General features: G+C 39.9%; 1 protein-coding gene and 1 long non-coding RNA gene across 7 annotated transcripts in view; one reads left to right on the forward strand and one right to left on the reverse strand.

The window, feature by feature from the left end:
• The window catches only part of LOC112657131 (uncharacterized), a 74757-nt gene extending 61824 nt beyond the window's left edge, over positions 1-12933 (reverse strand). For 3 of the 4 annotated variants that reach the window (XR_003134879.3, XR_004817976.2, XR_003134878.3), the window contains exons 1-2: positions 12525-12933; positions 3920-4057 (exon numbers count right to left, since the gene is read on the reverse strand). This is a non-coding gene — a long non-coding RNA (uncharacterized LOC112657131). The remainder of the gene's footprint in view (positions 1-3919; positions 4058-12524) is intronic. The other variant, XR_003134880.3, reaches the window with a different exon arrangement.
• Positions 598-27852, forward strand: PSMA6 (proteasome 20S subunit alpha 6). 3 transcript variants are annotated; one of them, XM_049113043.1, is made up of 8 exons: positions 638-751; positions 5751-5915; positions 19153-19247; positions 19750-19831; positions 20701-20856; positions 23651-23829; positions 25579-25673; positions 27627-27852. In XM_049113043.1, exons 4-8 carry the CDS (start codon positions 19816-19818, stop codon positions 27682-27684), a joined length of 504 nt encoding a protein of 167 aa, XP_048969000.1. In that variant the 5' UTR covers positions 638-751; positions 5751-5915; positions 19153-19247; positions 19750-19815; the 3' UTR covers positions 27685-27852. The 3 variants fall into 3 exon arrangements, with proteins under 3 accessions (XP_025298757.1, XP_048969000.1, XP_025298756.1); XM_025442972.3 differs by lacking the exon at positions 5751-5915 and having other exon boundaries at positions 598-751; XM_025442971.3 differs by lacking the exons at positions 638-751; positions 5751-5915 and adding an exon at positions 12907-13145.
• The last annotated feature ends 84 nt before the right edge of the window (positions 27853-27936 follow it).

The raw sequence follows: 27936 nt of genomic DNA on the forward strand, positions 1-27936 counted from the left end.
TAAATCTTGAGAAAAATCTTGAATTTCCTCTTATCATATCTATTTCATGGTATTTCAAAATTCCCTAAAGCTCTCTCTCCTGAGGTTTGTTCTTTGTTGGCAATTTTCCATCTGATGGGTGCTTCCAGAGATCCCACATTCACAACTTGCATTCAACCAGGAATTGATATAAACAGGAAGACAATTATCTAGTCACTGATGGCAGCTAAAAATAGTTTGTGTTGCTATCAGAGTATTGTCAGTACACTCTTATCAAATGAATTGTTATTAAGGTAACCATGATAATTTGTAGATAACAGTATCATATGAAGGGTTTTCAGTAGTTTCTGACAAGAAATGTGATGTAAAATTCAACCACATAAAAATAATTACCCCTGTCTGCTCTTAAGTTAAAATACAGCTCAAAGAGCAAATACTTGAGAAATCACTAAGGACTTTAATTTCTAATACAGTAGAGACATTAATTCATTTGTAAGAGACCAGGTCGGCTGGACTAAAACATTACTTGGTATCAAGTTTAGTTCATATTCAAAATACTTAAAATTGATTATTAAAACAGATTTCTTTTGCTTTCTATGACTGCATCAGAACAGAGAATGTCATTGTTAGGTGCCAGTGGAATTCTCTGACAATTCTGCTGTTCATATGACTGGCTGGGGCAGAGTGGCGTCCCAGCCTGGGGGAATAGAATGGGCCTCCACCTCCATGAAATAGGTTCCTTTGCAAGTGGTGATGGCAGGTCTTCCCAAAGGTAAGTCCCCTGCCCAGACTTGTTGCTTAAGATGTACTGTATTAGTCTTTTTTTTTTTTAAACCCCAAGATCAAGATGCATGCTTTACCAACTGAGCCGGCTAAGCACCCCTTTTACTAGGTCTTTAAAGGTAAATTATTCTTATAGTTTCTTCCTGTTTTCAGTGACCTTATCTTCAAATCCAAAGCTGCATTTTTTTCTATCCTCTGCTCCAGACCTGAGCTGTCAATTGCTATTATGTTTTTATTCATATATATATGCCTATTACATAGATAAATATTTTTATATACAATTTTTTTAAAGTATCATTCTCTGCAAGCTCTTTTGTAACTTTTTTCACCTGACAGAAAATGAAAACTTCTTTGTGTGGTCTTCTACATCTTCCTGGTGTACTCTAAATCATAATAATGTAAATTCATAAAGAGAGGTAGCCAAGTTAAGCTACAGCATGGTTGTATACCATAAAATACTACTTGCAGAGCTGTATACTCATGAACTCCTCCAGGCTTCCTTGTGTTCAGAAGGAAATTTGTGTTCCAGGAAGCTGTCACTCTGATAATATCTATTGGCTCAAATTAGTGGTTATGTCCTTTGGCATTTAGTCTTGTTTTGGCTGGCATGGTCAGATCTTTGAAGAAGTGGGTCTTTTCCAAGTTAGGCCCTCTAATACCCAACTACTAAAGAAATAAACTGTAGTCAGACCAAGTTTTTGAAGAGAGTCTCAGGAAGGATTGCTGCTTTACACAGATAAAGAGCTTTTTATCTTTTAAAGCAAATCACATGACTCCTTTTGTTCGTTGACACACCAGGGGAAGTTTATATGAGGATATGAGTGTCAAACAGTTGGTGCTTTTTAAGCTGTCAGTAGACTTTTTATTCCCACCCACTGCCATTGTCCCCAGAGTGTCCAACACCATGCATGTTTTGGTTTCGTTTCTAAACCTCTTTTTTTTTTTTTAAGATTTTATTTATTTATTCATGACAGACAGAGAGAGAGAAAGGCAGAGACACAGCCAGAGGGAGAAGCAGGCTCCATGCAGGGAGCCTGACGTGGGACTATCCCAGGTTCCCAGGATCATACCCCGGGCTGAAGGCGGTGCCAAACCGCTGGGCCATCGGGGCTGGCCCTCTTAACCTCTTAAACTTGGATCTTTTTCGCCCCCTGTGAGATGGCCAACCTAGGCCTTTTAAATTACTAAAAGTGTTCCACCTTCAGGATTGCAAACTTTCAAGTTCTTCATTTTGATCACAACTCTTTACCTGCCCCACTCTTTCATCCCAACTACCAGCTCCTTGGTGTGTTCTTAGACCCATCCCTTATTCACCTAAAGGCCTCTATTCCTCATCCTCATCTGGGTTTGCTTACCTTCCTCCCCATCCCACTCTTTTTTTTTTTTTTAAAGATCTATTTTATTTATTTATTTGAGAGAGAAAGAAAGAGAGAGAGCAGGGGGAGGGGCAGAGAGAGAGGATCTCAAACAGACTCTGCATTGAGCAAGGAGCCCAATGTCAGGCTCAATCTCACGACCCTGAGATCGAAATCAAGAGTTAGATACTTCATTTCCTGAACCACTCAGGTGCTACATCCCTCCATCCCACTCTTAAAGCATTCATCTTAGAGATGGGTTTCAATAACACTGCAGATTCTTTCTTTCCTTTCATCTCCTGCAGTGCCTCATATAAACCTCATTTTGAATAGCCCCAAACTATTCCACTTCATTCCAACACACAAGTATTGCTAGAAAAGTCATGAAATTTTACAGCTAGAACTTCAATTGAAGATTCATGATTTCATCTTTCATTGAATTCCCATTAATTTCCTGAAGGACTTCTCTCAACGTTTGCAATCTGAACTTGAAAAATAGTTTATCTCTTGGAACTTCCATTTCCTTTTCTGTTAAGTGAGGAAGATGGGCTACAGCAGTACTTCTCAAACTTTAATAGGTATAGAATCATCTGTGATGTTGTTTAAAATGTAGATTCTCATTGGGTCTGGTGTATCTAGTGATGCAATGCTGCAGACCATATTTTGAATAGTATTTTAAGTAGCAGCAAATGAGCTGAAGCTTACTTTAAAAAAATAATACAACAACCCTCATGAGTCTTAATCCTGAGTCATAACTTCGCCATTCTCACTGTCAGCAGATGACTTAACCAGGATCTACAAGCCATCTGTAATGAGCCTCTTCCTCAATTTTTGCCCTTTCCAGTAACTTTTCTGTCCTGACCCTTTCTCTCTTTTCTTTTCTAGGTTCTTTTTCTACTTGCCTCTATTCTGTCATTCTATCCCTTCTTGGTGACTTGAGACCTTGTTCTCTTCAGTTAATTAATCCCTCTCCACTGGCTCTTTTCCCATCTGACTGCAAATACTTTTAGGCTGGTAGCCTGACAAAACCATGCCTTGTTGGGGTTAGTTTAACAGACAAGTATCTCAAAGGAAGGTGCCATCTCTACCCTTGGTTTCTTTCCAATTCCATATATGTAGCTGGCATTTCTACCTGGGTGGCTGGCAGACCCTCAAACCCAAGCACTTTAGAAACCACTCATCTTCACCCCAACAGAGCAAATTCTCACCATACTTTGTTATTTTTTCTTATTCCTTCCCCCCTCTTACTTGCATACGTATACAATTAGCAAATTGTGTTGATTTTTACCTTCAAAATATCTATTTGGGTTAGTCCATTCTTGACTGCCTTTCCAAAGGAAAAGTTCTTTTTTAAAAAAGCTTTGTACTGAAGATATTCATAACAGTGCTATTGATAATAATAACAAAATTGTAAATAAATGCTCAAAACAAGGAAATGAAGAAGTAGGTGTAATTTTAAATGTTACAGAATGTTAAATTTCTATTTTAAAGATATAACATTTTGCTGAATCCAAAATGTCAGTAGATATTTCTGGGTGTTAGAATTGTGGATGATTTTTACTTTCTTCTTTTCATCTTCTACATAGTCTGAAACTGTTACAATGTATGTGCCACATTCCACAGAAGCACAAATGTACTAGATATAAAGATTCCCAGATGAGGGTGAGGCACATACCACATAGGCAGATTTTACAAAGAGAATGAAGGAGAATCTGCCTCACAACCTCAGGCCCCTTAGCCAGGCCAAAGATATAAAAGAGTCAGAGGAGGGAAAAAGATAAAGAAGTTTCTTTGGAGAGTACCTGTGCTCTGAGTTCCTTGGGTGTCCTCTGACCCCAGAACCCCAAGAATGATGCCTTAGTAGAAGGACTTGGAAGATCCTCCTGCAGTATGGCTGACCCAGAGTGCTGGTGCCTGGGAAAGCTGAAGCTTGAGTCTGCCTGCAAATATAGATGACAGAAGGGTTGACAAGGGGCATTGGAAAGGAAACCGGAGAGGATTCTGGCTTGGAAGATCTGATGGGGGCCAGATATGGGAAAGAGAGGGTTGTTTTGGACTAGAGGGGAACTTCTGGATGTCTAGGAGGTTCAAGAAGGAGCTGCAATTGGCCACCTACATATAAAGATAAATGGACCCAGCAGAGAACCATTGATGGACCCTGAAGAGTGGCCAAGAGAAGCAGCATCAGCTTTAACCATCTGTCAGGCTCGCCAGAAACACCAGCTTTAAACATCTGCTAGGCCTACAAAGTATTAAGCCACTCATTTTTACCTACCCTCTCTATTCTAGCCCTCCACTGCCCATCCTCCACCTTGGCTAGGGACAATTTTGAGCGAGGAGTGATTAGGAGGAAAAGCCAACCATGCTCCCAACCCCTTTCCACTAGAGGCTTTAACCTGAAACCAGCTTAAGCTTGGCGGATTAGAAGTGATGCAGTGATTAGAAATGGTTCAGTGCTGTTTGGAATTTTTATCGTTTTAGAACTGGATATTCTAATTTCTGGAGTGAGAATGCATTTGTTATTTAAAGTGACCATAGCAGTGCATATCATCTAAGGAACAGAGAAGCAATAAGACCTGTCAGAATTTTCAAGTAGGGGCAAGAAATAGTGGGAGAGGAAGAATCATATTGTAGTTTTACCACAATCTGTTCATCATGCCTGTTACCAGAACCCAGATGCCTGCTTCCATCATTTTTTGCCCCCACAAAGGTAACCACTATCTAATCTTCTAGCAGTATAGATCCATTTTGCCTGGTTTTATACCTTATAAAAATAGAATCATTCAAGTTGTACTCTTTTCTGCCTGGCTTCTTCCTTTCGGTAGTAGGTGAGGTCCATGCATAGTGTTGCATGTAATTGTAGTTCATTCATTTTCATTATTATACGATGTTCTGTAGTGTTAATATGCCACAAATTATTGATTGTACTGTTGACAGGCATTTAAATAGCTTCCAGTTTTTGCCTATTACAAGTAGCACTGCTTTGAATAGTATATTACTTTCAACAATTGAGGGAGAGTGATTAAAAAAATCTCTTGCAAATATTCTTTCTCTTCAATTCTCATTACTACCACCCCAGTTCAGGATTTCAGAAACGTCTTCTTGGACTATTAGCAACAGCCTCCTGATTGATATCCCCATGTGTAGTTCATCATAAACACTGCCACCAGGTTTATAGTTCCAGAACATAATTCTAATCATGCTGCTTCCCTAACTCAAAAACATTGTATATCTCCCCATTGCCTTTCAACCAGAGCCTAAGTTCCTTAGCTTTGGCATTCAAGGCCTCCTCCCTGCATTTGTATCCTAATCTAGAATATTTGTGAGTCTTAGTCAAGCTAGGCCATTGCCATGTCCTAAAGACAGGCTCTTTTTTTTTATTTCCCCTGCTTCTTTTCATGCCACTCCCACTCCATGTTGCATCGTGGTACCACTCACGCTGCTCATAACTAACATGCCTCTCAGAGTTCTTGCCCTCCTAAGCTGAGCACAGATAGACTTCTTCCAGCAGGCAGCTTACCTTTCCTATGACCCAAGGTAATTTCCCATTTACAGTGGTCTGTTGGACTCTACCTTATGTATCATGAACTGCCTCATGTTAGTATGGCTTTTTTTTTTTTTTTTTTTTTAAAGATTTTGAGAAAGAGAGAGCACAAGCAGGGGTAGCAGCAGAGGGAGAGGGAGAATCTGGATCCCTGCTGAGCAGAGAGCCCGATGCCAAGCTCAATCCCAGGACCCTGTGATCACGACCTGAGCCTAAGGCAGACGTTTAACCGACTGAGCCACCCAGGTGCTCCTGTTAGTATTGGTTTTATTCATGTTTCATCTTCCCCACTGTGGTGGGACCCCTATCTGGTTCATCTGTGTGTGTCCTAGAGCAGCCAGACATCTTCTTACCCATAGAAGGGGCTCAATACATGTTTGTTGAATGACTTTGGAGAAGTTGTTTGAAAATGTCTTCCTGATTTTTACCTCTGATTCCCACTTTTTTTTTTTGTATTTAAACTTTAATTATTTATTTCCTTTATTTTAAATAATAAATTTATTTTTTATTGGTGTTCAATTTGCCAACATACAGAATAACACCCAGTGCTCATCCCGTCAAGTGCCCCCCTCAGTGCCCGTCATCCATTCACCCCCACCCCCTCCCCCCGCCCTCCTCCCCTTCCACCACCCCTAGTTCGTTTCCCAGAGTTAGGAGTCTTTATGTTCTGTCTCCCTTTCTGATATTTCCTACCCATTTCTTCTCCCTTCCCTTCTATTCCCTTTCACTATTACTTATATTCCCCAAATGAATGAGTGATTCCCACTTCTTTGAGTGAATTCCCCTCAGGCTCCCTGGTAATTTGAGCTGGCTAGCTCAAGAATATAGTCTTTGGTGTCTGATGCTTTGATTCTCAAGAAATAATAATTTCTCAATGCCACCCTCTGTAATCATTACTATTTAGACCCCCCTGTGTCTAAAATATTTATGTATTAGGCATGTATTGTTCTATGAACTGTGATGACTAGAATGAAATTTGCTATACCCCTGTAGGACATCATTCCAGAATTTTTAATCTTTTTTTTTTTAAGATTTTATTTATTCATGAGACACAGAGAGAGAGAGAGAGAGAGAGGCAGAGACACAGGCAGAAGGAGAAGCAGACCCCATGCAGGGAGCACGACAGGGGACTCGATCCCAGGTCTCCAGAATCAGGCCCTGGGCCAAAGGTGGCGCTAAACCGCTGAGCCACCCAGGCTGCCCCAGAAATGTTAATCTTGAAAATGTTTTAGATCTGTTGTCTGGTTGATTTTTGAAAGTTGCCTTTGTTTCATCACTGTGGACAATTGCACTCTGGGTGAAGTTTGGGGATCTCAGCTAAGGTCCGTCATGTCATTTCAAAGGAGAAAATCAGACTGGAGCACTCTCTTGCTTTCCCATTGATAACTGGCTTCTCAAGAACTAGTTCCTAAATTAGTGACTGAAGATATTGCTTATAATGATCAGAAATCTCATTCGTTTGTTCTCTTCCCCATTACCCCACGAGAGCCTGGTTCATTCTGAGCATCAGAGATGACTTACTTTTGTGGTAAGAAAATAGGAATTAGTGGAAGCCAATTAGGAAACCTCAAGGAAGAGGAAGTGTCTCTAGGCTAAAGGGAAGGCTGTTGAGTCTTATTTCCTCTCTGTTCTTAACTCACTGTCTTGGTGCTTAGCCAACTTCTATAACTCCCTTTCCCCACCTGAGCAGGGGGCTGGAATAAGGGTAAGGGGGAGGGTGATGAGCAGAGTGAAAAATTAAATAACATTCATAAGGACCCCAATATGATAGGCATGAAAATTTTACCAATGAACTGATTGTTGCTTACAGTTGCCATCCCCCTGTCCACAGCTGTGGGTGAGACTGAGTGTGTGTGGGACAAGGTGGGTAAGAACTGGCTGCTCTCCAAGTTAAGAAAATAGACTTTCACTTCTGAACAATAGCGGAGTGCAGTGCAGCTTGGTGTAATACTTGGTTTCCTTCTGTACTAGGGAAAGATTGAAGCAAAATAGCCAACAGCCAATCCTAACTCACCAGTGGCCCCCACCTTCACAGAGAGAGAAGCTGAGTTCAAGTCTACTAGGTAGCTTATTTTCACTGTAGTGGTTAATATTTTTTTCTCTGTGCCTTAAAGGTGGGTACACCATGCTTACCTGATTGAGAAAAGAAACCAAGGTCATGGTCATCAGACAGTCTGTGGCAAGGCTCAGATTGTAATTCAGTGTTTCTGACACTCAGAGCAGAGCCTAACCATGTTTAAGACTCCAACCCCTCCCTTCCCCTTCTGATTTTTCACTGGAACATTGCAGTTCTCTCAAGCTATGAAGGGCTTCCTGTGTTATCATGCCTAAGGGGAAGTTGTATGTTAAAAACCACCAACGGTTAAGCCCAAGCCAGCTGGGGTCTTCCATTGCTTCTTCCAGTATTCTGAGGAGACCCATGAGAACTCTTGATGTTTCTCAAGATCCTAGGGTTCCAGAAACAAGAGATCAGTTGAGCGCTCGGTCTTCATTTCAGTGGAGTTTGGGAAAACAAGAGAAACATGAAATATTATAAGAGGGTACTACTGAGGTTGTTATAGCTAAAAATCAAGGGTGAACTGAAAACTAAAGATTCTGGCTCTAAAAAAAAAAGGATTTGCTCTACAGAATTGCGGGGGGGGGGGGTTCCTGGGTAGTTTTAATTAAATGTCCTTTGGGTTAGGCGGATTCAAGTTAATTCCCTTTCAAATCAAAGGACAGTATTCTCATTACTGGTGATGATTTAATGGAATCCAGGCACAGAATTATACTGACTGGTAAGGAAAGAAGGGAGCATAAGGGAAATGACAGTTGTGTCATTGCTCTGCTCTGTTGACAGACATCATGTTGTACCCACCACTGGTACTAAAGAAGAGAGAACCACACTAGATGTTATGGGCAAGGAGGCAGGGGAGTGTTGCTTTGTTGGCATCTGATCAGGTAAAGGATTTGAAGGGCTTTCACACATGCTTCATGTAAGTAACAGAAGCACACTTCACCCCATGTTTGATGCTGTATTTGTCCTCTTTTGCCCATAAAGTATAGAACTGGGGTACAGAGAAATCACTCTTCTCTTCCTCAGAGCCTCAGCCAGAATGACCATTCCCAGACAGCCAGCCATAGCTACTGGGGTGCAGGAAAAGCTGCAGCACTGAGAATACTGTGAGAAAGGTACAAATAGGTAAAGCTACAAATTCAGCCAGGTTCTTTCCCTCAGCCCCCTGAGGAGCACTTGACTGGTAAATGTGGCCAGGGAGCTGGGCAGAGATCTACTTCCCTCCTACTGTTCACCCAAGCTGTTATATCCCTAGCCCCATCCTGGCCACTGTTGACCCCTGGGGTCAAGAAATCCTAACTCTCCTAAAGTACTATATTACCAGTGTTTATGGCTAACTCAGGGCATTGTGTTTCAACATCCACTAATACCACATGGAAACACAGACAAGCTTCATTTTTTATATTCCTTGGCTCACTGAACTGCCAGCAGAGCAATTTAAGCTTAGGGCTAAATTCTTATCTTGCCTTCAAACACCATGTGATTCAGCATGCCTGCAGTCACTGGGAATCTACGCTGCCACTTTTTACCTTTGCCTTGTGGGTAACCCCAACCTTCCACCTACCTCCACCCCCAGGGGAGAATGTGGGCCTTGCCAAATGGAGGCCCCCAGGAGATTTTCCAAGACTCACAAGATGTCAAGTCATCTCTAAAATTTTTCAAAAAACCAGAAAGTCATTTCAAAAAGTCTACCTTGGTGGCCCCACAGAGAGGAAGATGAAACTTTCCACACAGACACAGCAAGTCTGCCCCCATAGGCCTGTATTAAAGCTGCAAGAGCATTGACGACTCTGGTGAAAGCTCCCCAACCCAGGGGGAAGTCCACCTGGTGAGTAGGTTAGCTGCTGCTTCCTACCCAGTGGCACATATTCAGTCTGCTTCCAGGGGATTTCCCTCAGCAGTGGCATCAGCAAGGGGTTTGTCTTTCTGAAAGATTTCCCAGAGGAATTCATATGCCTATATGGAAAAATATCAAATTCTAATATAAAATCTCTGGACTTTTAGGTTTTTGAAATTTGGATTTCTCATTTATTCACAAATCTCTTCAAATAAAGAAAGATAAGCATAACAGAAAACTCAAGTCACGAGCCTGCATATTCACTGAGTGATGCTAGACATTGTTTGGCATTGAGGACACACGGGAGAGCAACACAGATGTGACTACTGCCCTCAAGGAGTCTGATGTTATCATTGTTTTCCAGTTTGTTTGAAAAATGAGGCTGATTCTTTCCAGCAAATATCCTTAAGAGTATTAAAATGCATATACCATCCAAAGCCCAATGACTCTTTGGGGCCCAGTTTAAATGCAACCTCAAAAGGGGATCAGGATTTCTCTGAACATGTGAAATTCTCATGGCCTACAATGTGTATGATTTTAAATATCCCATCACTGCATGGCAGTGAATACTGAGAGGTGCCTATGGCAGTCATATCTACATGGGAAGGAAAGTATTGTGGCTATGAAAACATTTCTCAGTTATTCCCTTTCTTTTTACAGTTTTCTGTTCAATTTAACAGTCATTTACTGAACTTGAATGAGCCAAGCCTCTTACCAGAGGTGTTAGAAGATACAGAGATGAAAAGTACCCAGCCTCTGTTCTGCTAATCTTTGGTGAAGTCTAGACACACAACTCTTTAAGTTAAATCATATAATTACCAATATTTGACCATTTTGACCTATAAACATGGCTGTTCCATTTGGTTCAGGCTAATAAAAGATTCAAATTATGTGCATTGGACATATAGAGAGGAAGAGATCAATTGGTGGACTTAAACTTCTTAAAAGAGGGGATAGGGAGGGGGATCCCTGGGTGACTCAGCGGTTTAGTGGCTCAGCGGTTTAGCGCCTGCCTTTGGCCCAGGGCGCAATCCTGGAGTCCCGGGATCGAGTCCCACGTCGGGCTCCCTGGTGCATGGAGCCTGCTTCTCCCTCTGCCTCTGTCTCTGCCTCTCTCTCTCTCTCTCTCTCTCTGTGTGACTATCATAAATAAATAAAAACTAAAAATAAATAAATAAGAAAGATCAGTATTATACAGGGACAGAATAAGTTTTGGAGAATTGAAGACTGCATCAAGGTTTTGGCTCTGAGGACTTAAGTTGGTACATGGGACAGGAACTGGCTTGGTGTGAAAGAGATGAAATGGTGAGCTTGGTTCTTGTGTTTCAACAATTTTATTTTTTTGAAAGTGAGAAAGCATGCGTAGGGATGAGAAAAAGAAGCAGACTCCCCACAGCAGAGAGCCCAAGGCAGGGCTCAATCCTAAGACCCTGAGATCATGACCAAGGAGAAGGCAGACACTTAACCAACTGAGCCACACATCAACTAACTGATGAGCTCTGTTTTAAACACAATGGGTTTTAAGGTACCATGTGTCTCAATGTAAAAAAAAAACAGACAACTAGATAAGACTGTGCTCCATGGGGCACCTGGGTGGCTCAATCAGTGGAGCGTCTGACTTGATTTAGCCTTGGGGATCAGATTTAGCCTTGGGTCATGATCCCCGGGGTCTCTGGGTGTTAGGATTGAGTCTTGCATCCGGCTCCACCCTCAGCAAGGAGTCTGCTTGGGATTCTCCCTCTCCCTCTGCCCCTCCTTCACACTCTCTCAAATCAATCAATCAATCAATCAATCAATCAATCAATCTTTTAAAAAGAGAACGTGCGGGACACCTGAGTGGCTCAGTGGTTGAGCATTTGCCTTTGGCTCAGGTCATAATCCCAGAGTCCTGGGATCAAGTCCCACATCGGGCTCCCTGCATGAAGCCTGCTTCTCCCTCTGCCTATGTCTCTGCCTCATTCTCTCTGTGTCTCTCATGAATAGATAAATAAAATCTTTAAAAGCAAATAAATAAAAATAAAAAATAAAAAGAGAGAATGCTCCAGAGAAGGATCCAGTTAGAGACCTAGGTTTGGGACACACCAGCATAGGGGGGGCTGTTGAGGCAGTCCATCCTCCTTAGCAGCCTTACAGAGAACTCTTTATTATTATTCAGGCAACGTCTGGAAATTACAATATACCAGGGTAAGTCAGAGTGTGAGAGGGGAAAAAAGCACTGAAAATGTCAGGAGGAGGTGGTCCTGAGGGTAGGGATCTGAATCAGAAGCAAGGGACAACTTTTATCAGTACGCTTGGAAATTAGCTAGAGCTGGAAGGTACCCGGTGTGCCAGAGATGCTGTTTGCATTTAGCATTTTCTTTAAGTTCTGGATTTTTTTTTCAGGTTGATAAAATAGAAGTTTATTTTTAAAAAACATTCTTGAAAATTGGAGCTTCCTTAAACTCAAGAGGTTCTTACACATTTTCCCCCCTCTATATGCAAAATGAGTTTAGGAAAAAGTATGTTGAAAAGGTAAGAATCCCTACTTCGATATTACTTACAGCAGGCACTGAAGTGCCAGAAACATTGGCATAACTGGCCCTCCTAGTGCACAAACTCTAAGGGGGGAAGGGGGGAATGACACCGGCCTACAGTCATGTTTTGCATTTTTTATTGGTTAAATAGAAGTGTGCCTTGGGGAAAAGTCAAAATAGGCAATTTTACAATTTGAAAAGCCACCTGCTGTGCTCCCGGGGCTACCCAGTTCGCTTGGAATTACTCCCATCAATTCATTCAACAACAGCCTCCTATACGCCCCGTCCCTTCTGTTCATTATCGATCAAGGCAACTTAACCTCCTATTCCTCCATTACACCCATATTTCCTGTTCCATTTCTAAGACAAACTGTTGGGGCTGCTGGCCAAAAGGGTCTTGCCTGGCCAGACAACCCTGCTCTTTGCAGTGCCTACCAGAACCCGCTCCCTTCCGTACCTAAAATGAGCGGTTACTGCCGCAGTCGCTGCAACTCCTTTTCCCCTGTGGTAGGAAGGAAAAGTGGGTGAGTACAGAGCAGATTAGGAACGACGCCAGCAATCTAGACCCAAGCTGGATTTACACGTCCCAAAACTAACGACAGACTTAAATACGCCATCCATTTAAGTCCCACCGGTAGGCCGATCACTAGTCTGGGCGCCCAGAAAGGGTCTTAGTCCTCGCCTCGGGCAATTCACTCGCCAGATGAAAGCTCTAAACTGCCTCAACGCCAGTTCCACGGGGCTTCTGCACAGCGCTCAGCCCAGGGGCCGGCGCAAGCGCACACCGAAGGCCTCCCGGCCCTCCCCACCCCCAACGAGGGGCGGGGCCTCGGAGAGCTCTCCGCGCCCGCCTGACGCTGGAGCCCGGAGTTCGGCGCGCAGGAGCGGATGCAGCTCGCCGGTGCCCCGGAAGCAGTCGTTGAAACTTCCGGGGGGATTTGTACGCCTGGTGTGGGAGCTACGGGGCTCAGAGACAGTGCTTGAAGTAGTGGGTTCGCCAACATGTCCCGTGGTTCCAGCGCTGGGTTTGACCGTCACATTACCATTTTTTCACCCGAGGGCCGGCTCTACCAAGTAGGTGAGTGAACCGAGTCCGCCTTTGGTCCACTGGAATTGCTCTGTCATGGTATGGCCTGGAGCAGGGAGACGCGGCCGGAGTGTAGTCCGCGAACGAGGCATGGCCGGAGCTGGGACGGGAGAAAGGCCGAGGCAGGGTCCAGCCTCACGGTGTTCCCACCCCTCTCGGGAGGCGGGGACTGGCGGCCCGTTGGCAGAAGGCCTCGGGCTCTTCGGGGCTAGCGGCCGCAACGCCTAGACACAATAAAGAGTAAAGGTAGGTAGGACTGCAATTCCTGACTGTGGCTTCCAGATGCCTCTTCACTGGTTACATTTTGGCCTGGGTGGGCCCAACGTCTGTACTTCTCTAGAGGATAATTGGCTCCTTAACCTTGCCATTGAAACGCTTCTCTCCGTTTTCCTTTGTTTGCAGCATGCACTTCCTTATCGTAGTTAATTCCACACTTTTATGTGCCAGACACTGCTGGTCCTGCGGCGTGCAAAGATGTCACACACTCTCCTGTACTGTAGCACACAGCTTACAGGGAGTGATAGATATGTAAACGGATGAAAAGAAAAGATGTCAAATTACAAGTATCTACGTCTTTGGAAAATTGACAGTGAATGAGTGGTTGTCAATTCTAGAGGTGTTGTTGAAACTAGCATGCCCTTTTAACCCACATCTGACCGTTTCTAAATAGTTCAAAAGCTGGTTCTGACTTGTAGGTGAGGTACGGTGAACTAGCTGTTTCCTGAAAGAACAGCTTTAGTGGAAAGAAGCCCAAAATTAGTTATTCACTCAGTGTAACAATATATTTTGTTGGATCGAAGTGGTGTCAGGGCTTAGGTTATAATTACAACCCGGATCCTTAACCTCCTGCCATAGGAGATCTGGAGAATGTGATTTACATCTGGTCCTGTGATCCTTTGATTTGGGGGGAGGAAAGTAATATCTGTACTTAGAAATCATAAGGAGAGAATTGGCCTATAAATGAGATTCTCTTCACCTGTGTATTTTAGAAATCGGATTAAAAAATAACTGGGAATGAAATTTACCCAGTATATGGCTGCATACTGTATATAATGTAGCAAGAAACCAAGGTAATTCAGTAACCCTTTTAACTTATCCCCCCGATTGAAAAATAAGATCAAAGAAGAGAGATAACTGTATCCTTAAGAAGGTTTCATCTATAGTTTCTTTCCCGAGTTTTAAAGAATTTTTCTATGTTGGACCACTGCTTTAAATGTTCTGTCATTCTTAATATGTGAACAGGAAAAGTCAGAACTACACTTTGCTTTCCCATACTATGTTTTGAAATCCAGCCATAAAACATAGTCTTTAATGCTTCCCAGATTTGGTGAGTAGAAAGGCTAGATATTGTGTCAGTTAAATAATTTTTTAAAATTTGGAATAAAACATGTAGTCAAAAACAAGCTTAATATATAGACAGGATGACTTGAAGTTCTGCCTTGTTGAATAACATATTGTCTCTACTATTCAGGGTGCTAATAAGACATTGCTAGGAGAAGGAAAGTGAAAGAATAGTATGATCAAGCAGTATAGTGGTGAAGAGTTCAGGCCCTGGAGCCATACCTGGATTCAGATCCCTGGGTGCTCCATACTAGCCAAGGTGGGCAAGTGATACACAATGTTAGCTTTAGTTTCTTTTTTGCAAAGTTGAGTTAATAATTGCTTCTTGTGTGGTTGTTTTGAGGATTAAATAAAATGATATATGTAGGCTGCTTAGCATAATATTAAGTGTTCAATAAGTGTTATTAGATACCTATTTGATTCTTTTGCTTTTTTTTTTTTTTGTCTATTAGATTAGTAGCTCTGTAGACATGGAGTATTTTCTTTATTATGGTCCATCCATGCTTGGTTCTCTAGTGATTTATACATCATGATAACATTGTAAATGCTATTTATGAGTTTATAAACTTCAGAATCCACCAGAGACAAAGCATACAAGAATTAGGAGTGCAGGGCAGCCCCGGTCGCGCAGCGGTTTAGCGCCGCCTGCAGCCCAGGTCGTGATCCTGGAGACCCTGGATCGAGTCCCATGTCAGGCTCTCTGCATAGTGCCTGCTTCTCTCTCTGCCTGTGTCTGCATCTCTCTCTCTCTCTCTCTCTCTCTCTCTCTGTCTCTATGAATAAATAAATAAAGTCTTTAAAAAAATTATGAGTGCAAATTGTTAACCTTGATAATGGAAAAATAATATAGCAAAAATGGAGAGATAACAGGAAAGAAAGATTAATGGAAAGGTGAGTGTATGCTCCTCATCTTCCATAGTTGGTACTCAAAAGATAAATGTAATCTAAAGTTGATAAATCATAAGATAGAGGTCTAAATTTAAAGTTACAATGCTAACCTTAATTATAAGCAAACTGTTGACAGTGCTTGCTCCCAGGGAATAAGAGAAAGAATTTTGATTGTCATTTGTGCATTTGTACTCTTTAGTAACTATGGACAGATTTATTTTAATGAATGTATTCAAGGGGTGGGTGTGTGGGTGTGTGTGTGTGTAGAAAAACTGTAGAGCTATACACGGAGCATCTAGCTTTGAAATCTAATTTCAGAAATTACCCAAGTTATCAGTGGGGAAACTAAGGCCCAGGTGGGACAAAATAAACCTGATTACTTTCGGGCTCTTCTCTTCTGGTTGCTGATCCTTTGCTGGATGGGTCTGGCAAGGGAGGAGAGGAGTATCACTTGAATTTGCCCAGTAGGTGAATATGAGCATTGCTTAGTTGCATCTAAGGGAGCATACTGATGAGGAACAGGGGAAAAAAATGGACTGGTAGAAATAGATTGAAGACAACAGTTTTCTAATCTAGAAATACCGATCTGGTCTTGGCATAGAAGCCAAGATTCCTGGGTTCAAGTCCCTGCTCCACACCAACTATGAGAACTTTCTTCATTTGTAAAATAGAAATAAAGGGCTTACAGAGCTCTAAGGATTTTTTTTTTTAACATTTTGTTTATTCATGAGAGAGAGGCAGAGACACAGGCAGAGGGAGAAGCAGGCTCCATGCAGGGAGCCCAACGTGGGACTCGATCCCAGGTCTCCAGGATCATGCTCTGGGCTGAAGGCAGGCGCCAAACCGCTGAGCCACCCAGGGATCCCCGAGCTCTAAGGATCTAAGCTCTAAGGGGGACTTAATACATGTAATGTACTTAGAACAGTATCTGTCACATAGTAAGTGCTCAGTGGCTGAGAATCAAGAGTTTTATAAATAAATGGACTGAGAAGTACTTAACTGTTTGCATCTTTTGCTATTAAAAAGATACTCGTTTTAAAGTAGTATTTCTGAACCCAGACTTCTCATGCCTTCCTTGAGTTAGATTTGCAAGTAAACGTATGTGTATATATAAATACATATGTATGATTTTTTAAAGATTTTATTTAAGAGAGAGAGAAAGCACAGAGGGAGAGGGAGAAGCAGACTCCCCACTGAGCAGAGAGCCCAATGCAGGGCTGGATCCCAGGACCCTGAGATCGTGACCTTAGCTGAAAGCAGATGCTTAACAGACTGCTTAACCAACTGAGCCACCCAGGTGCCCCAATACATACATAACTACTCAAAAAAGTAATGAGATCAAACACTGCTATGTTTTCAAACCTCATATTCACCCCCCACCCCTGTCCCATGCTGGTGCCAAGATTTCTGAATATCCCACCTGCTAAAAGATCATGATGGGGCTTAGGGTTTGTTTTTTGTTTTTTGTGTTTTTTTTAAGATTTTATTTATTTGAGAGAGAGTGTGTGTGTGTGTTGGGGGCTGGTGCATGTGCTCAGGCATGTGAGCAGAGGCAGGGACATAGACAGAAAATCTCAAGCAGACATGATGCAGAGCATGGGGCCTGTTGTGGGACTCCATCTCACAACCCTTAGATCATGTCCTGAGCTGAAACAAAGAGTCAAACATTTAACCTACTGAGCCACCCAGGCACCCCCAGATCATGGTTGTAGAGAGGATAATATTAGGTGGCATTACAAAATGAAGCATATGTTTGTCTTGCTTTTTTATCCATTCCGACAGTTTCTGCTTTTAATTGGAGTGTTTTGTCCATTACATATATGTTTAATAAGTTGTTGACATGATTCTGCTGTATTCCTCCAAAGAATGTTGATTCATTCTAGCAGGCAGTTACTTTGGGTGGCAGCTCAAATCTCACTTTCTTTTACCCTTAGCTAAGCTGCCTGGAGTCTGTCTTACGCGTTTGTGGTTGGGGCTTTCCCTCTCCGGCTCTCACCCTTCTTTCCCTTATTTTCCAGCAGCTGTAGTTACCTTCAAATTGTTCTCTAGATCTTCATGCCAAAAAGACTGAATTTTCTATAGGTGTTTAGCCCTGACCAGAGCCTGCACTCAGTTTGTAAGCCATGAAAACGGGAAACTCACTTTATGCCATTCCTTTCTTCCAAGCATTGTCTCCCCACCTAGAATCTGCCTACTTTGGGCCACTTTCTGGTGTCTTTCAAGTGATTGTTCTGTGTAGAGTTTATAATGTTTAGCTGTGGAAGTTTGATCTGGTAGAAGCTTTTTGGCCATATGAGAAATAGCACTGAGAAGCATTTTGAAACACTGTACTTTAGAAGTTATTTGTGGTGTAATGGGATGATAAAAATAAACTTGTAATATAATTAAATCTAGGTTAGATTGAGGATTTCCCCTAAAGGTAGAGTCGTTTTACTCTACTTTCCTGTCTTCAATATATAGCCACTTAGAAATATTTGATAAGAGGTCTTTATTATAGTTCCTATTAAAGGAAATTCTGTGGCACAAGTAGTATCTTTTTCAGCTGGTCCTCATTACCATTTGGCTTTTTAAAGAGATGAGGCCAGGCTTCAGACCCATTGCGCAAAGTTGTACTTGACAGAATTTTTAAAACGTTCATATGTCAAAATGTAGATGATTGGAGTTAGAAGTAATTTTTTTCTTTTACGTTATCTTCTGTATTCCCCATATTTTCTACAGTGAACATATATTGTTACTGTTTTTGTAATTACAAAATATATATTTATATTAGATTTAAATGTTGTAGAAATACCATACCATTGAAAGGAGTAGTCTTATCTGTAATTATTTCTGCAGAGGCAGTCATTGTCAACTAAACTGCAGGGTGCCCAAGTAGTTTGTTTTCATGCTACCACTTTGATTCATCTGTTTTAATCTAGGGGATGTTTTTTTTTTAATATATAAATTTATTTTTTATTGGTGTTCAATTTGCCAACATATAGAATAACACCCAGTGCTCATCCCATCAAGTGTCCCCCTCAGTGCCCATCACCCAGTCACTCCCACCGCCCACCCTCCTCCCTTTCTACCACCCCTAGTTCGTTTCCCAGAGTTAGGAGTTTCTCATGTTCTGTCTCTCTTTCTGATATTTCCCACTCACTTTTTTCTCCTTTCCCCTTTATTCCCTTTCACTATTTTTTATATTCCAGTCTAGGGGATGGTTTGACAGCAGCTGGAAGTGCACAAGCCGAAAATGGTTTTAGACAAACTAAAGAATCCTTGTTTTAGGTATGAAAATTGGAAAAACCGTGATCCAGAAAATTTCAACTTAGCGGGGAGAAAGAAAACAATGGAGAATAATCTAACAGCAATTAAAATTGCATATAGTCAAACTAGTTACTGGCCAAAATTAACAGAAGTAGTAAATCTTGAGAAAATTTAGAGGAACTAAATTTGACTCAGGAAAACTGGACATGGTAAAAATAATGGCCACAAAACAAACTTTTGAAAGATGTGATTGATAATGACTTATACGACAAATTCATTAAATCTTTATTGGAAATTTGGTACTTGAGCCTAATGAAAATAATTACAGGAAACTAAGATGGAATGAAATGGAGTTGGTTTAACAATGATTTGTAATTATTATTATTTTGACTTTGCATATCTTGGGCAACATTTCATGTTAGTTCATAGAGCTCTAGCTCATTCTTTTTAAAGACTGCTTTTATGCTATTGCATGAATCTAATAATTTATTCTACCTTTTAAAAACACTATTCTGTTTTCCAGAATATGCTTTTAAGGCTATTAACCAGGGTGGCCTTACATCGGTAGCTGTCAGAGGGAAAGACTGTGCAGTAATTGTCACACAGAAGAAAGTACCTGTAAGTAATACTGCCTGGGGGCGGGAAATAATGCTGCCTGGATAGCCAATTGTTACGGAACATAATGTAAGAAGTCTTTACAAGTTGGTACAAAGGTATATTACTACTTATATACATTGACATTATTCTTGCTTTGCCTCTGCTTTCCAGTTTCATTCAAGAAGTATTTACTGAGCAGGTATGAATGGTTTAGCTGAGAAGACAGAATTAATGTATTGGACTTTGTGGTATGATTATAAGCACAATGGGAATTCTAGGTCTTTCATCTTTAGGAGCCTTGAAACAGCTTTTTGTGAGCTATAGTTCTTACCCACAAGAAACTTGTCATCTGAAAAAGGAAGACTGAATCTCCTTCCCGCCTTTTTTAAAAACTGGTTTTAACTATAAAATGAACAGAAAACATTTTTTACATAGTTTATCACTATAATTTTATAGTATTTTTTATTGCTGCACAGAAACCTCTGATTATTACGAAATTATCTTGATTTATTTTGTTCATTAGGACAAATTATTGGATTCCAGCACAGTGACTCACTTATTCAAGATAACTGAAAACATTGGCTGTGTGATGACAGGAATGACAGGTAATTGGCTTGATGTCTACTTAGATTTGTTATTCAAATTATTTTTGAGTTTTGTATTAATTTTAAAAGGCTCTTTTTAGCGCATTTGCAAGTGATTGGAATACATTTGCAGTCTTCCAAAGTTAATATCAGTATATTCAGAGTATTTTGAGCTTTTTTGAAATAGTAAGTCTAATAGAATTAGATCTCTATGCTGTTGCTGTCAGGAAACTGAGCTGAGGCTCCTCTCATAGAAGACTTGTTTCATATATAGGTAATAGTTTAAGGAGATACAAGTCAGTATATTTGAAACCTGGTAACAATGACCCTATTAGAAACAAGTGAGAATTATAAAAATTACTTCAGGTTTCTATTTTCTGAAATCAAGGGAAAATTCAAGCCTAAAGAAAAGATTAAGAGAAACATTCTCTCTCCTTAAAACTTGTTCTTTTGGGAATTATTAGACACCTGTAGAAACTATTTTGACAGCTGGTGAGGGCTCAGCATGAAAATACAGTGCTGTGTGTAGAACTTCTATCTTTTAATTTTTTTTCCTTTTTTTTGTCATGTCCTTGTTGCTGAGTCCTTGACTGTTCATGAGTGGTAGAAAAAGCCATAGTGGACCACTTCTACTTTTGTTAAGTTGTAGTGGAGATTTTATATATATATAAAACACACACATGTGAATTTATATATATATATATATACACACACACACACACACATAAATATATATACATACACAAACACACACACATGAATTTTCTACACACACATACACACACACACACATATATATATATATATACACATATTATATATATTGAAAATTGATTTTCAGGTTCACTCTTTCCTATAAAGAAGTAAACTTATGTTTTTTATGCTCTAAGCTGACAGCAGATCCCAGGTACAGAGGGCACGCTATGAGGCAGCTAATTGGAAATACAAGTATGGGTATGAGATTCCTGTGGACATGCTGTGCAAAAGAATTGCTGATATTTCTCAGGTCTACACACAGAATGCTGAAATGAGGCCTCTCGGTTGTTGTAAGTATACTAAGAAGTCTCCCAAAGAATTGATGAATTACATGTTTTATTTTAGAGAATATGAATAAAGTTATTGCAGTCACATTTGGGTTCTGAACATGTGGTTTGGAAATTATATAAGGTGAGGAACCCTTCATAATAAATCAGCAATGAAGGGTAAGTTTCACAGCAGTATTTTAGGCATTATGTTTTAAATTTTTTTTTTTTTTTTTTTTTTTAAGATTTTATTTATTTATCCACGAGAGGCAGAGACACGGGCAGAGGGAGAAGCAGGCTCTGTGCAGGGAACCTGACATGTGGGACTTGATATCCTGGGTCTCCAGGATCACAGCCTGGGCTGAAGGCAGCGCTAAACCACTGAGCCACCTGGGCTGCCCTATATTTTTAGAATACATTACATTTTTTAAAAATAAGTAAGATTCTCTCAGAGAGATGAGTTTACTGATTTTAGATTTAATGTAACATATTAGTCTAAAAAATTCACATCTCTTTCTGATATTGTGTCATTTATGAGAATTAAAGCAATCAGTGTAATGATTTTTCTTCATCTGACCCTGTTTTTGAACTCTCATTTAAGAATGTTCCCTCAGACAGAACATAAAGACTCCTAACTCTGGGAAACGAACTAGGGGTGGTGGAAGGGGAGGAGGGCGGGGGGTGGGGGTGAATGGGTGACGGGCACTGAGGGGGCCACTTGACGGGATGAGCACTGGATGTTATTCTGTATGTTGGTAAATTGAACACCAATAAAAAAATAAATTTATTTTTTAAAAAAAAGAATATTCCCTCAGTTTCTTCAGTGATACTCTTCCTAACTTTCCTTAGCTCATCCTCTTCCACTTTTCCTTTAAATATTTTTGCTCACTGGGTTTTCTCTGTGGTCATTCTCTCCCCTTTGGTTCTGTCTAGGTAATCTCACCCTCAGGTTCATGCTTTCATTTACTATGTGTATATAGTCAGTCATTGTTACATTAGTATTAGCCCTGTCCCTTACTCCATGCCCCACAGATACTTCAGGCTTGAAATCATTGCTGTTTTCCTACTTTAATCCTCAGCCTCTCTTTCCTACACTCACCTCACTTTCCCGGGTCATCTGGTTAGTCATTGCACCTCACCTCAGATATGTGTTCCTTCTTCATCATCTCTTGCTTTGCCACCTAGTTTACTTGTGTCTTCTCTTCTCATTCTTTCCTCATCTGTCTTCTGTTACTATGTGAGTTACCATTTTAAAATCAAATTTTGATTTTTGCTCCCTAGAAAAACTGATTCCTCTTCAGATCTGGTGTAAAATTCTAAACTCCTTAGAATGATGTGCAAGTCCCTGATAGTTTATTCCCAAGCAACCTCTTTCATGTACTGCTTTCTTTCCTTCCTCACCAGAAGTCCCAGTAGTACTTGGGTCTTTTGTCATCACCTGGTATACCATTACCTTTCATGTCTTTATACCTTTGTGCATGTTGTTCCTTTTGCCTTGATGATTGCCCTTCATGTCCTTATGACCTGTTAAACCCTGTTCATCTTGCAAGATTCTGAAGTAGAGAAGAGTTGTGTCCCCCCAAGCAGTAAGTGGATACCTCTCTTGTGTGGTCGTGTACTTTGTGTATATCAAGTAAAACATGTAAAGAAAATTATGGGGTGACATAACTTTTGAATAAAACAGATACCTGATCACTATCATAGTGTTTATCAAATAAAGTTGAAAATTTCTCATTAATAGACTGTAAAACATCTATAAATGTGAATAAAGTAATTTCTTAATACTGAAACTTAAAAGAGAGGACAGTAGAAGCACACCTTTGGAGATATTGCAGGTTCAGGAGAATAGTTAACATGCTATTGTATATTATTTTCTCTAAAAGAAAATATATGAAAAATATACTTTACAAATTTATTTGCCAGTACCATCTCAAAGGAACATGTTTTGGATAGTAGCAAGGATTAGAAAATTGCTTGTTAAGTTACACTTTTTGATAATTCAAATTTTAAAAACATCTGTGATAAACCTTTGGTGAAATGGAATTTTTCTTTTTAATAAAAAAAAAGATTTTATTTATTTATTCATGAGAGACACACAGAGAGAGGGGCACAGACACAGGGAGAAGCAGGCTCCAAGCAGGGAGCCCAACGTGGGACTCGATCCCGGGTTTCCAGGATCACACCCTCGGCCGAATGTGGCGCTAAACCGCTGAGCCACCTGGCTGCCCCATGAAATGGAAATTTCTTGATTACCTAATTTATCTGAAGTAGTAACCTAATAACCAGTTTCTTTTGGGGGGTGGGGTGGGAGGGTATTTTTGTTTGTTCTTATTGAAGTTCGATTTGCCAGCATATAGTATAACACCCAGTGCTCATCCCATCAAATGCCCTCCTCAGTGCCGGTCACCCAGTTACCCCATCCCCCTGCCCGCCTCCCCTTTCACTACCCTTTGTTCGTTTCCCAGAGTTAGACTCTCATATTTTGTCACTCTCCCTAATTTTTCCCACTCATTTTCCCTCCTTTCCCTTATAATCCCTTTCACTATTTCTTAAATTCCTTGTATGAGTAAAACCTAATAATCAGTTTCTTAAAGCAAAATACATACCCTAAAATACATGGACAGAATAATGATTAACAACGGCTTTTTGACGATACTAAGAGAAAAGAAATTGTGTTGTACAAAGGTATAAAATATTTATTTTAAGATATTTAAATATATATTAATGTTAATATTTAATGTATATGATTATATATTATATAATTCCATACAATACATATTTAAATAAATTTAATAATTAATATTTAATGTCTTTCTAGGTATGATTTTAATTGGTATAGATGAAGAACAAGGCCCTCAGGTGTACAAGTGTGATCCTGCAGGTTACTACTGTGGGTTTAAAGCCACTGCAGCAGGAGTTAAACAAACGGAGTCAACCAGCTTCCTTGAAAAAAAAGTGAAGAAGAAATTTGATTGGACATTTGAACAGACAGTGGAAGTAAGTTGGCCAAAAGGAGCTTTTTTTTTTTTTTAATGCTATGTAGAATAGTGAAGATCATTGTATAATTGGCAGTTTATAAAGGCTCTTCCTCAGGTTTATCACAAGAACCAGGTTTGTCAGCTGGTAAAAGTGGTGTCATTCAGCTGACACGGGAAGAATGAGGACTGCTTTTATTTATTATTATTCTAAAGATCTTACTTATGAGAGAGAGCGTGCAAGCACAAATGCAAGGAGGGGTAAAGGAAGAAGGAGAAGTCAGCTCCCCGCTGAGTAGGGAGCCCAATGTGGGACTCTATCCCAGAACCCTGGGATCATGACCTGAGCCGCCCAGGTGCCCCTGAGGACTGCTTTTATTCACTTCATTACCTGTCTCATTTCATAATGTATTTAAGACTGCTTTCAACAAAACACATAGAGAATGACAAGATGTAACTAAAAATAAGAATCAAGACTAGGGTCTAAGGGACCTACATGGTTGTGACTCAAATTAGGCTAAGCTTCCTGGTAACAAAAGTGAAAAAATATGGTCAGTAATGTTACTCTTAAAGCCCTAAAGGAAAAACAGCTACATACCAAATTCTCGGGAAACAAACATCTTGGTAAAAGAATATATGCTCATAGGATAACTTGGCAGAGAAATTTTGCTATCCAGGATGCAAAAGTAAAGCTAGCTTAATGCAGAGATATTAAGAAAATTTTTCAGTATGATTGGGACATTTTGACACAATAAGCTAAAATTCTTATACAAATATTTAGTAACCTTAGTCTAAGGAAGCCTCTTATTTACTACTGCTAAGAAGTTAAAAACAAAAAGTTTAATAGATTTTGGAAAGGAGAGTCTGAGATATAGCCATTCTAAAGACTAACACTGTGATTCTGAGAAATGACAAATGAAAAATGCCATCTAATACTTTCATGTTTGGTTGGCAGTATTATTTATGCAAGAGATATAAGCTAGTTCTCATCTGGGAGGTACTGTGCCCTATTTGATGTTTCCAAAAAGTCTTCACTTGCAGTTCATAATTAACGTTAAGTAATTCATTATGTCAGATACAAAGCCACTTAAATACATTCTTAGGGCACCTGGGTGGCTCAGTTGGTTAAGTGTCTGCCTTTGACTCAGGTTATGATCCTAGGGTCCTAGGATTGAGGCCCGCATCAGGCTCCCTGCTCAGGGGAGCCTGCTTCTCCCTCTCCCTCTGACTGCTGTTCTAACTGCTTGTGCGCTCTTATTGCTCACTCGCTCTGTCAAATAATAATTAAATAAAATCTTTAAAAAATATATATTCTTAAAAATGTATAAACAAATAAAAATAAAAAATATATATTCTTAAATTGTTATTACTGCAGATTTTCCTTGAAGGAAGACTGTATCATTCATGTTTATCCTCTTCTTCCTTCTCACCCCAAGTGCTAAGCATAGTCCCCAGCATATAGTAGTCATCAAACAGACTGTTGTGTGTTTATTACCTGTTCTGTTTGATGGACCCCTTTCATTTATGACTTGAATTTGTTTTGTTTTTTTTTTATGACTTGAATTTGTATAAGCAAGTTTCTTCTCGTTGGTAGGCAACACATTAGAATTAAGCAATCCACTAGTAACACATGGCTATAGAGCTGCATCACTGAAACATGAAGCAAAAATGAATAGCTAGCTTGTGGTTAAGTCATGATTTGAATAAGCTTGGAATTAGAAAATCGTGGGATCGCTGAAAAATACTATTTTACTGTTGCTACTTTTTTCAGACTGCAATTACTTGCCTATCAACTGTTCTATCGATTGATTTCAAACCTTCAGAAATAGAAGTTGGAGTAGTTACAGTTGAAAATCCTAAATTCAGGTGAGTTATATTGCCAGCCATGTGCTTAAAGAAGTTTGCCAAGAGATAAATTGCAGTCTAGAAAGGTAAAGGTGTGTGGGTCCATTTGTCCTACAACTTACTGGATTTTTTTTTTTTTTTAACTACATTTATAGTTTTTTCCTGAGAGATCTATTTTAAAACTTACTGGAATTCCCTTTATTTTTATTTTTTTTTTTAATTTTTATTTATTTATGATAGTCACAGAGAGAGAAAGAGAGAGAGGCAGAGACATAGGCAGAGGGAGAAGCAGGCTCCATGCACCGGAAGCCCAATGTGGGATTCGATCCCGGGTCTCCAGGATCGGGCCCTGGGCCAAAGGCAGGCGCCAAGCCGCTGCGCCACCCAGGGATCCCTGGAATTCCCTTTAAAAAGCCAGACATAACTGCTTTTCTTCTCATTTCAGAGTGATTTTATATCTATATCAGAGGCAACATAAAATAACCTTCTCTATATTAGAAGTAAAGTAAGCATAGATGTTTTCTCTTTTTCAGCCTAAGGCCAATAGAAATTCATTTCCCAGAGTAGTATTTTTTAGTTTTTTCAGGTGGAGCTTTGATTATTTCGGTTAGTTAAGTGGAGCTTTGAAAAGCAGTATAAAATTCTCATCTACATCAGAGCCTATCTGGAGATCTTTGGAAACCCCAAATTTTGAATACAGCTAATTGAATTGCAGATGCTGGATGCTTGTCTGTTCTTACTAAGTGACTAACTCCGCAAATCAACCTTATGGCTTCCATGAGTCAAATCTATACTGGGTGCTTAACATATATGTTACTCATTTAATCCTCCCAGAACACTGTGAGGTGGTTTACTTACCATGAACCTGGATGTGCTTGTAAAAATACCTCAGGTAAATCCACAGATACAAGGAAGTGCTGGGAGGCACGTTAACTATTATTTGTATCTACTCTTAGGTCACAGTTATACGGACACATGTCATGGTTAGAGGTGGGGTATTAAGGTGGTAAATTAAGCTTAACTGGGCCTTGAAGAGTTTCTTGTTACTATCCTTTTTTCCCCCTAATTTACTTTTTGTTGCCTACAGGTAAGTGATTTAAACATGAATGATTTAAGAAAAATTCATAGAAAATTTTTGAATCCTCTCCCCCTCTCCCCCTTAGGAAAAAGTTGTGGTCTTATTTTATTTTAGCAGTACTATTTTAGCAGGAGCAATTTATAAATCTTAAAGAGCCTGCAAGTTCTTTTTTCTTTTCTGAGACCCTCTTACAGCTTTTAACATTTTTATTTCTATTAAGAAACCAAAGAACCTGTATCTTCAAAAAGTTCTGGTATGATTTATAAATTTAGTGATAGTAAGTATGCTACTACAATATATAACATAAGCATCAACAACCACATATAAACTACTTATATTGCCCCAGTCTACACTAAAAAATGTCACTTTGACAAATTTCACCGTTTAGAAATCAAGCAGTAATAGGTCCTATTAAGGTTGCCAACCAGTTGATTTCTTTGGAGAAAATACCATGTGTTCATCAGGAAGTGCCTTATATCTTTTAGCTGATACAAACTTGAGTTATACTAGGTGTAAAGGTATTTTGACATAGGAGCTAAAATATAGTTAGCTTTATATTTAATTTAAGCACTATTATAGCTGCAATTGAAAGGACTTGTCTTCAGAAGACCAGATTTCTTGATCTGATGTCAAAAAAGTAGATGCTTTTGTGTATAGGTGAAGTTGATAGAATATTTGGGAATTATTTCAAAATAATCTGAAGGGATGAGTGGTGGATATACAGATTTTTAAAATATTAGCTATAAATTATTGATAATTGTTGAAGTTGGGTGTTTAGGTACTCAGGAATTCATCACTATCTATTCTATTTTCTTTAATGTGTATTTGGAATTTTACATAATAAAAAGTTTTCAAAAAGTAAAATGGTTGTGGATTTTTTCTCCCTTGCCTTCTAGGATTCTTTCAGAAGCAGAGATTGACGCTCACCTTGTTGCCCTAGCAGAGAGAGACTAAACATTGTAGTTAGTTTACCAAATCCATGACGCCACTTGCCTGTGTCTGGTAGCAACAGACCAACATCATGGAGGCCCCTGGATTGAAAAAGGAACCTCTCCCACTCCTCCTGCCACTGTGAAGTGGTTAGGACTCTGTATAAATAAAAACAGTGCTTTTGGAAAATAATCGCATCCTGTTTTACTTTCATCTCTAGCTTTAAGTAGTAAGCTTCTGGTGCATGCAGACTGTTAAAAGTTCACCATCCCCACA

Source organism: Canis lupus, chromosome 8 (genome assembly GCF_003254725.2).
Source record: "Canis lupus dingo isolate Sandy chromosome 8, ASM325472v2, whole genome shotgun sequence".
NCBI lineage: Eukaryota > Metazoa > Chordata > Mammalia > Carnivora > Canidae > Canis > Canis lupus.